Here is a 10,417-nt window from a genome sequence, read left to right as displayed (position 1 = left end):
CACACACACACACACACACACACACACACACACACACACACACACACACACACACACACACACCCAGGTAATATGTGATCATCCTGGCCCTTCAGCAAGAATTCCGTTAGGTCAATTTTTCAAAGAATTATCCTACCCTCCTAGTAATTCTCCATCCATTGACTGCCCCACTCCCACCCCATGGCTATAATCTCTACTTTTTCTTGTTGTATTTGAGTTGAGCCCAGTCTCTCTCCTTTACTGCAATACCCCATTGTAGTGTTCCCTATCATGAGAGTCCGAATAAATTCTGCTTTACTGTTTTAACAAGCATCATGGATAAGTTTTTCTTTAACAGAACCTTGAATTAACAAGACAGATAACTTTAGCTCCACCTTTAAAAAGAGCACTCTTTCAAATTGATCCACCATATCCAGGATGCCAAAAATCTAGTAGTGTTCCGCTTTGAGAGTCCCAGTCCAGAATCCATCATATTGAATTGGCCAAAAAATTCATTCGGGTTTTTCCGTAAGATGTTATGGAAAAACCCTAACGAACTTTTTGGCCAACCCAATACTTTATCCTCTTATTTTATGTCTTATATAGGAGGGAGGCGTCCATTAAGATTATGCTGTAAATTTATTTTAAATTTGATGTTTGGCATTTCAATACAATCATTTTTATATAAACAGTATTTTAAATGATGGTGTCCCAGACTAACCCATAAAAGCCTGTTTGACCCACAATGTAAATAAATAATACCAGTGAGGGGAGGGGAAAAATTTTTTTTCTTCTACCCTTCTGTGTCCTAGACAGATTGAGAAGAGAAAAGCATACAAATTTATTGAGTGTTTTACGTGACCCGGGAGTCTTCATAAGGAAATGAAGACCTGAAGACGTACTTAAACCTGAGCGTTTTGTGCTAGGTTTGATGAAGGGTAGAAAGTCATAGGCAAATGTGATGGGACTGAAGGATATGAGCTAAGGATGATAAACTGGGGGAGACTTAGCAAGACGCATTTGTTTGGATTCCTCTGAGTGTCCCTCCATTTTCAGAGATGAGGATGCTCCTCTCCTCCAGAAAGAGAGAGTACCTTTCCTAAGATGGTCTTATGATCTGCTTCACAGGAGAAGGGGAAGGGCAGAGAGTCCTTCCTGCACCTGACATTTCTCAAATTCCTTGAGCTTAAAATATTCAATATGCCAACATACCATATTTGGGGGAAGCATGTCCTGAACCCCATCACTAATAATACGTACATTGAATTCTGGATTGAGGGGGAGAGCAAGGTTAAGAAGGTTGAGTTCAGGGGAGGTAAGGAGGAGGTGCTTCTTGAGCCTGCCTTAGACAAAGTTTTGAATTATAGAAAGTTTGTCTTTGATGCCCTTTGAACTCTGCCTCCTTCCACTCTGTCCTCTTCCTTCAAGCGTTGCAGGGTGCACACACTTCTTTAAGCTCTACACTTTATAAGCACACTCGGATATATAGTACTGTGCCTAGGTAGATTTTTTAAATCTAGAATTACCTTCTTCTATGCCCCAATCAAAACAATCACAACTAATTGCTAATTGCTTGTCAATGTGACACTTTTACAGTGGGAGTGTACAATTAACATATGAATACAATGAAGTATGCACAATGATGAAAACACCCTTTTCCAATACCATTTGACCTCAAGGGTAAGAAGAAAGGTTGTGTGGACTAGATTACATTAAGTCTCTGAATGATTTCCCATCACACTTTAGCCTTTGTAAATGAGTACGCCTGTTAACTAATCTCAAGTAAAGGATTAGAGTCTTTCCAGGTACTGGGAAAACTGAAGTGGGAAACTAGGGGAGTATAGAAAAAGGTATTTAGGGACAAAAGAATATCAAGAATAGGTAGACTGGTACTGCCTAGCAGTTTTCCCTGGCAGACAACTTCAGACTATTTTTGCCTTTGATTCTTCCCTTTCTGTTCTTCTTAAGCAATAGGATTTTTTTTTAACTTCCAGTTTTTTCCTTTCATGAAGCTCCTATAGCAGCATTCTAGAGAGTAGAGAAAATGAAAGAAAGTTATTTTGAGATGGTGACTGCTTGTATATATGTGTCATAGCAGAAAATTGCTTTTTTTGCTCTTGCCCCCAAACCCTGAGTTAGTAGGATCCTCATTCCTCTCTCTCTCTCTCTCTCTGTGTGTGTGTGTGTGTGTGTGTGTGTGTGTGTGTGTGTGTGTGTGTAGTTTATGCACATTTGATTTAACATTTATATGTATTTACTGAGTTGTTTCTAAAGGAGTGACTTATTTTGTCAACAGCATGTTTTAGGGAACTAATAATCTAGTTGAATTCTCATGTGTATTTCTCTATTTTCTTTATCCAATTTCTTTAAGTTACCTTTGCTCTGTAAATAATGTCCTCTGTAGAATTAATTGACCTACAAAGATATTGGTGGCATTTGTATGTAGAAAGATTAGATAGTTTTGAAGGGAGGGAGGTTAATCCTCCAGAAACAAATTATTTGCCTGAATTGAGGCCAACAGCCTGGGAGAAAGGGTTTGCATCCTCTTCCAATTCCCTTCTTTGGGACAACTGCTACATAAAGCCCTACCCCACGCCCACTCCCTGTGTGCATTCCTGCTGGCCAAAATTTCTCACAGGACTTCTCCTGATATACTTACATCCAGATGCAGGTCCTTTGTGCAGTGGGGATGCTTGAAGGATAATACTAAAGGACACTGATGGTTTTTGTGGGGCTATGAGCTTCATAAGGAATAAAAGAGAATGTGCAAGTGTATTTACAGTCACAATATTTTCCTCAGTACAGTTTTCTTGGTAATGTCCATTTAGCCTTTGTTAACAATGTCCTGGAGGCCTCTGAAATATATGGTATGATTTTCTTGCAGGAAAAAAACACATAAAACGTTGTACTGTATTTCTAAGTCTTTAATCAAAATAAAGTAAAAATTGAACATTGCTAAGGAAATGAGTATCTTTGCCAAGGAGCAAAACATAGATTATGGAAATGGTTATACATTGGATTTAAATTGAATCTGTCACTGTTTCTGTGGATAATTCTGAAGGGATATTTTAAGATATTGACACAGTGTTGAAATAGCATATTTCAAAGTTAAAAAAAATAGAACATTATATATATTCATGAACTTTGACATATAAAAATGCATTCCTACCTCAGTGAGTGCCTGTCTGCTTGGCCAGGCTCACCACCAGATATCGTTATCTTTGTTAGTATTTTTGCCAGCAGCTCAAATTCAACCTTCTAAATCCTAACACATCATCATCTACTAATCTTCTTTTAGGTAAATGGATGGATGGATAGATAGTTTACATGCATTTATATCTTTATTCCTTAATTTAATAATTCTTTATAATGAGATTGCTATCTGCTAAGCAATGTGTGAGAGGTTGAAATGGTTCAAAATTATACTCACTTTTTTCAGTCTAAACCTGTTCCTCCTACTTTATTTTCTGTCTTAGCAAATGGCTGTATCCACCCATTTATTTTATTTAAAAATTTACTGAGTAACTACAGCATACTAAGCACTGTGACAGGCATGGGAGATAAAATGGTGAATAAGGTGGGACCCTGCCTTCAGAGGCAATTGCAGTGTAAGTGTCTTAAAGAAAATCCTTGGTGTGATGATGAATTTTTAACTTTCCTTTACCAACTCCACTGCACCTTCTCAGCCACACGACACAGAACCAGTCAGTCATCACAATGTACCTCTTGTATATCTCATACATGTGAGTCCTTCTCTTGTCCACCCCCTCCGCCCTGGTTCAGGCCCTCAGTATCTCTCTTCTGGTCTTTTTTGCTGGTCTCCTAACCAGCCTTCTTAATTCTTCTACTTCCATTTTCAAATAGGCAAATAATGATAGTGTTCCCTTTCCCCTTCTCAAAGTTCTTTTAGTTTCCATTATCCAGGGTAAAATCTGAACTCCTTATAGTGTAAAAGACCCTTCTTGATCTTATTCAGGCATATCGGTTCAGCTTAATTTTCTTCCATCCTGCCATTTCTCTTTTCCCCTTTATTCCTCAGTAGTACTGAACTTTTTGTTCATGGGATACACTACACAGGGTTGTTTTGCCCACCCTTTGAATATGTGTTCCTCCCTTTTATTCCACTTTGTTTTCTTTCTTTTCATAGTTTTATCTATATGTATTAAGAGCTCTAAGGTTGTACGTGTGCTTTGATCCAGTGATTCCATTTTGGAAAATATATTTTAAGGAAATACCATAAGAAAAAGGTAGTTAATATTGAAATATCCGTATTAACATTTATGTAGTGAAAAAACTGTTTAAAAAAGTAGATGGGGGAGATAGCTATATAAATGGTAAGGTATATGAACATAATTAAATACCAAATTGGCAAACATGGCAATGTGAATGTTTAAATAATGCTAAACTGGAAAAATACATAACATTAAATGGTATGCACACATACTGTTTGTGTGTATGATTGAATGATAATCAGATGATGTGGTTAGATGTAGGTAACTTAATGCTCACCATATTCTTTGCCCCCACTAATTGCTTAGTTAATAATAGAAATTTAGATTGATACGTTAATAATAAAAATGAGAGCAATTGTTAGGAGTTTGGAATGGTCTGCTCTTTGCTTTTAGAATTTCTGAAACAATGAAAACTGGCATGTGAGTGCTACAAACTAAAGTTTCAAAAACTTTGCTTCATTGATATTTAAAGAAATCTTTCCAAATACCCATATTTTTCTATTTACAATGAAAAGGACACATATTAAGGTACTTTGTGGCTTTTACAAAATCCTACCCTTTCTTCTGTTTATACTATTTTTTATTCATCACCCTTGTTTTTTGTTTCTTTTTGTTTGTTTCCTACTATTTTTATGCCTCCTCTGACTTTAACTGAGTGTTTTGTATATGATTCCATTTTTTGTCTCTCTTAGTATATTAATTATACTTCTTTTAAAAAACTTTTTCTAGTGGTTGACTTTCCATTTTTCGATTGGGCTGTTTGTTCTTTTGTTGTTGAGTTGTACGAGCTGTTTGTATATTTTGGGAATTAAGCCCTTGTCGGTCCCATCCTTCACAAATATTTTCTCCCATTCTGTAGGTTTTCTTTTCCTTTTGTTTATGGTTTCCTTTGCTATGCAAAAGCTTGTAAGTTTGATTAGGTCCCATTTGTTTATTTTTGCTTTTATTTCTATTGCCTTGGGAGACTGACCTAAGAAAACATTGGTGCAATTTATGTCAGGGAATGTTTTGTCTATGATCTCTTCTAGGAGTTATGGTGTCTCGTCTTGTATTTAAGTCTTTAAACTATTTTGAGCTTATTTTTGTGCGTGGCATGAGGGTATGTTTTGACTTCTTTGATTCACATGCAGCTGTTCAACTTTCCCAGCACCACTTGCTGAAGAGACTGTCTTTTTCACATTTTATTTTTTGGCCTCCTTTGTTGAACATTAATTGACCAGAGGTGTGTGGGTTTATTTCTGGGGGTCTCTATTCTGTTCCATTGATCTGTATGTCTGTTTTTGTGCCAATACCACACTGTTTTGATTACTGAAGCTTTGTAGTATTATCTGAAGTCTGGGAGGGTTATGCCTCCTCAGGATTGCCTTGGCAATTCTGAATCTTTTATGGTTCCATATAAATTTTAGATTTATTTGTTCTAGTTTTGTGAAAAATGTCATGGGTAATTTGATAGGGATCACATTAAATCTGTAGATTGCTTTGGGTAGTATTGCCATTTTAACAGTACTGATTCTTCCAATCCAAGAGCATGGAATATCTTTCCGTTTCTTTGAATCATCTTTAATTTCCTTTATTAATGTTTTGTAGTTCTCAGCATGTAAGTCTTTCACCTCCTTGATGGGGTTTATTCCTGAATATTTTATTTACTTATGATGCAATTTTAAAAGGTATTAATTTTTACATTCCCTTTATGCTGTTCCATTGTTAGTGTAAACACATGCAACCGATTTCTGTGTGTTAATCTTGTATCCTGCTATGTTGCTGAATTCATTTATCAGTTCTAGTAGTTGTTGTGTGGAGTCTTTAGGGTTTTCTATATATAGTAGAAAACTATGTCATCTGCAAACAGTGACAGTTTTACCTCTTCCCTACCAATTTGAATACCTTTTATTTCTTTTTCTTGTGTGATTGCTGTGGCTAGGACTTCCAGTACTATGTTGAAGAGAAGTGGTGAGAGTGGGCATCCTTGCTCCAGATTTTAATGGGAAGGCTTTCAGCTTTTCACTGTTGAATATTATATTGGCTGTGGGTTTGTCATAAATAGCTTTTATTATGTTGAGATATGTTCCCTCTATACCCATTTCGTAAGGGTTTTTATCATGAATGGCGGTTGAATTTTGTCAAGTGCTTTTTCTGTATCTATTAAGATGATCATGTGGTTTTTGTTGATGTGGTGTATCACATTGATGATTTGCATGTGTTGAACCATCCTTGGGACCTTGGGATGAATCCAACTTGGTCATGGTGTATGACCTTTTTTATGTGTTGTTGGATTCGGTTTGCTAATGTTTGTTGAGTTTTTGCATCTATATTCACCAAAGATATTGGCCTTTAATTTTCTTTTTTGGTAGTGTCTTTGTCTGGTTTTGGCATCAGGGTGATGGTGGCTTCATAGAATGTCTTTGGGAGTATTCCTTCCTCTTCAGTCTTTTGGAAGAGTTTGAGAAGGATCGGTATATGTTCTTCTTTGTACATTTGGTAGAATTTCCCAGTGAAGCCATCTGGTCCTGGACTTTTGTTTGTAGGGAGTTTTTGTAGCAATTTTTTGTATGTTACTAATGCTGTTCCAGTTCTTTATATAAGGAGCTTTAGTTGAGAAATTCTGAAGAGAAGATAGGACTCCCAGAAGAAACTGACTTCTTTTGAAGGTAGAGAGAAGATGATTCTTATATCTCCAATGAACTGCAGTTGATTTTTCTAAATAGTTCCAGTAGTGTCCACCATGGTAAAACGAATACTCCCACAGCTTTTGTGTAGGCATTATGAATAGTGGGCTTTGTGAGTACCTGGCATACAAGGCAAATGAACCATAAATTTTGTATAACCTACTATTCATCCACTTATTTGTTTTAACAACAACCAAATAATTAGCCCTTGCTACATGGAAGACACTGTTGTAGGCTTTAAGAATTCATTAGTGAGAAGGTACTGGTGCCTACCCTCACAGAATTTATAGTCTTTTAGAGAAGATAGATAATTGAAGAAGTAATTACAACATGATGTGATTGGTGCTATAAGGGAAGTTTAGTAGGGACAGTTGTTGAGACTAGAAGATGGCTTATTATGTATAGTTACTCATGGATCAAATTGTTTAAACTAAATTGAGTCATCTTTGTTTCTTTTAGAGCAACAGTACAACTTCAGGTATGATTTAGAGGAGCCTCCACTGAATATCATTTCCTTAATTATTCAATGTAAATTGAGAAATATTGTGATTTAGAATGTTTCTGATGTAGTGTATAATTCACCTTAATAACCTGAGTAACATTAAGACTTTTAATTCATGATTTTACTTGATCAAAAGGTAGTCTTGGTTTTAGGTAACATACTTTTCACCTGTAGCTTTAATTATGGTATGATTAAATAATGCTACTGTCTTGCCTTTTCTGTTTTCAGGGAAGGTATTCATGTAAATCAAGAATTGCTGCAGATATCTCCTTGTATTACAGAGCAGTTCATTGAGCTGTTGTGTCAGTTCAGCCCAAACCAGGTTATAGAGACACTGCAAGTCCTTGAGTGCTACCGCCTAGAAGAAACTATTCAGGTAAGACCAGTAATGTAGAGAAGGCAAGAGTAAACTTTTCTTTATGGCTCACCATTTTACATTTTACAGGGAGATTCATATATTAAATCAGTTGGCTAAGTTTATACCTAGTAAGTGCTAGCACCAGAGATGCAACCCAGATAGTTTGACTCCATCATGCATGCTCTGCATTGCTGTGTTATTGCCTCTCTGTTTGTTCTAGTAGAGTCAGAGACAGCACATGTCCATCATTGTTGTTCATCAAGTTTCACAGGCATTCTAGCCAACAGGATAAACATAGAAAAAGGAATACAGTAAAAATATTAAGAGAGAAAAACTAAGCTCTACTTGCAGGCACTGATGGTTAGATAGTCCTGTTGTGCCATGTGACTTACAAGGCTAGAAGGCAATTACACAGTCATTGCCTTGATTCTCTTTCCTTGTTTTCTCCTGTTTCCAAATTGAAATGAGTGTGTGTGTGTGTGTGTGTGTGTGTGTGTGTGTGTGTGTGTGTATGCACATATGTACATATGTATACATACACACATATTCTAATCTACCATGAGGCTAGTATGTTCCCTGTTTAAAATTTGTTTTTAAGCTACCTTTATATTGTTGCTATCAATACTCATGAAACAGTAACCCGTATTTTCTGCATCCATGTCCTAAACTGCCCACACAATTAAAATTTTTTAAATTATAAAATATTTCAAAATACATAGAAATGTGCAAAATGGGTGCATATGTTCCCACCAACCCAACTTTATAGATGTTAATGTTTTGCCATACTGGCTTCAGATCTTTGTTGTTTGTTTTAGAAATAAAGCATCCTTTATCTGTCATGTCTCACCTGAGGTAACCGCCAACCTGAAGATGGGAAGTTTATCCTTCCCATCCGTTTTAAAAATTTTTCCTGTATATGAATTTACCTATATAACACAAGGTACAGTTCTGTATGTTTTTAAAATTTGTATTAATGGTATCATACAGTAATATCCTATTGCAAATTGCTTTTTTATTAATTTTTTATCTTTCAGTTTTTAATACATATAGCTCTAGTTCATTCATTTTAATGATCATATAATAGTCTATTGTATGACTGTGCCGCAGTTTATATATTTTCCTATTCACAGACATTCAGAGTGTTTCCAATCTTTTGCCATTATAAACAATGCTACTTTGGACATCTTTGTACATACCTTCTTTGTGCCCATCTGAGATTTCTCTAAGTAGTATGCCTGGAAGTGGAATTCTTTAGACAATACAGTAGCTTAATTCTGTTCATATTGCCAAGTTGATTTCTTATTTGTTTCCAGTCTCATCATCAGTATTTGAAATTTGCTGTTTTTCTACATCCTTGCTGATTTCTAGTATTTTTAGACTTCTTAATTTTTGCCAGTGTGATGATTATCATTGCTTACTCATAACATTGCATATCTTTCCATATCTTTAAGGACACTTTGGGTTTTCTTTTCTCTGAATTATCCATTCATGTCATTTGCCCAGTTTCCTATTGAGGTTTTGCCCTTCTGTTACTGATTTCTAGAAGTTCTTTCTAATTTCTGGATCTCTAGTCCTTTGCTGATTTTATATGTTGGAGATGCCTTCTTCCAGTCTATCATGGCATGTCTTTTAACTTGGTTTTTAGTGACTTCTATTTTAATTTATCAGTCTTTTCCTTTAACGTTAAAATTTTGTGTGTGTGACTTTTATTTCCTTTCCTAATTTAATGGCATTAAGGATATCCTCTTATATGAGTTTTATAGTTTGGCTTTTTTCATTTAGGCTTTTAATCCATCTGGAATTTATTTTTGTAAACAGATCAAGAGAGGGATTTATATTTTTTTTCCATGTGGATGGCTAATGGTCCATGTGGCATTTTCTTGTCCTTTCTTCACTTATTTATAATGCCATACTGCTGTACACCAAACTCCCAAATATACATAGATCTTTTTGTGAATTCTGTTCTATTCTTTTGGTCATTTGTCTTTCCCTATACCCATGGCACATATTTTAATTAACACAGCTTTAAAATAAGCTTTATTATTTGGAAGAAGAGTCTTCCCTCCTCATTCTTTTTCTTTAAAATTCTTTGGCTACTCTTGGCCTCTTACTGTTTCGCATCAAATTAGGAATCACATTGTCACATTCCTATAAAAATAACATATTCTTCTGGGATTTTGATGAAAACTACATTGAATTTATAGATTAATTCAGGGAGGATTGACATCTTATGGTCTTCACATTCAGGAACATGGTTGTCTTTTTGAAATGCCTTTTACCCACTTTGGTGAGGTTTTATAACTAAAGTTATAAAATATAATATTTTACATAAGGCTCTTGCACATTTTCCTCAATTTGTTCTTACATACTTTTTGTTAACGTTGTAAAAGGAAATTTTAAAAAAAATTTTATTGGAATATAGTTGATTTCAATGTTGTGTTAGTTTCATATGTACAGCAAAGTAATTCAGTTATACATATACATGTATTCATTCTTTTTTAGATTCTTTTCTCATATAGGTTATTAATATCACAGAATATTGAGTAGAGTTCCCTGTGTCATACAGTAGGCCCTTGTTGGTTATCTGTTTTATGTACGGTAGTGTGTATGTGTTAATCCCAAGCTCCTGATTTATCCCCCCCGCACACCCCCACGTTTCCCCTTTGGTAACCATAAGTTT

The 10,417-nt window shown here is 35.5% G+C and overlaps 1 protein-coding gene across 2 annotated transcripts in view; it reads left to right on the top strand.

Moving 5' to 3' along the window:
• VPS8 (VPS8 subunit of CORVET complex) overlaps positions 1–10,417 on the top strand; it is a 298,981-nt gene that overhangs the window by 171,137 nt on the left and 117,427 nt on the right. For both annotated transcript variants that reach the window (XM_027109813.1, XM_027109805.1), the window contains one exon: positions 7,608–7,755. In XM_027109813.1, coding sequence (XP_026965614.1) covers positions 7,608–7,755 — 148 coding nt within the window. The remainder of the gene's footprint in view (positions 1–7,607; positions 7,756–10,417) is intronic.

Source organism: Aethalodelphis obliquidens, unplaced genomic scaffold (assembly GCF_003676395.1).
Source record: "Aethalodelphis obliquidens isolate GAN/ISIS:26980383/991018 unplaced genomic scaffold, ASM367639v1 scaffold1, whole genome shotgun sequence".
NCBI classification, from domain to species: domain Eukaryota; kingdom Metazoa; phylum Chordata; class Mammalia; order Artiodactyla; family Delphinidae; genus Aethalodelphis; species Aethalodelphis obliquidens.
The sequence above is the reverse complement of the archived record's forward strand: the minus strand, read 5'-3'. Positions and strand labels throughout refer to the sequence as shown.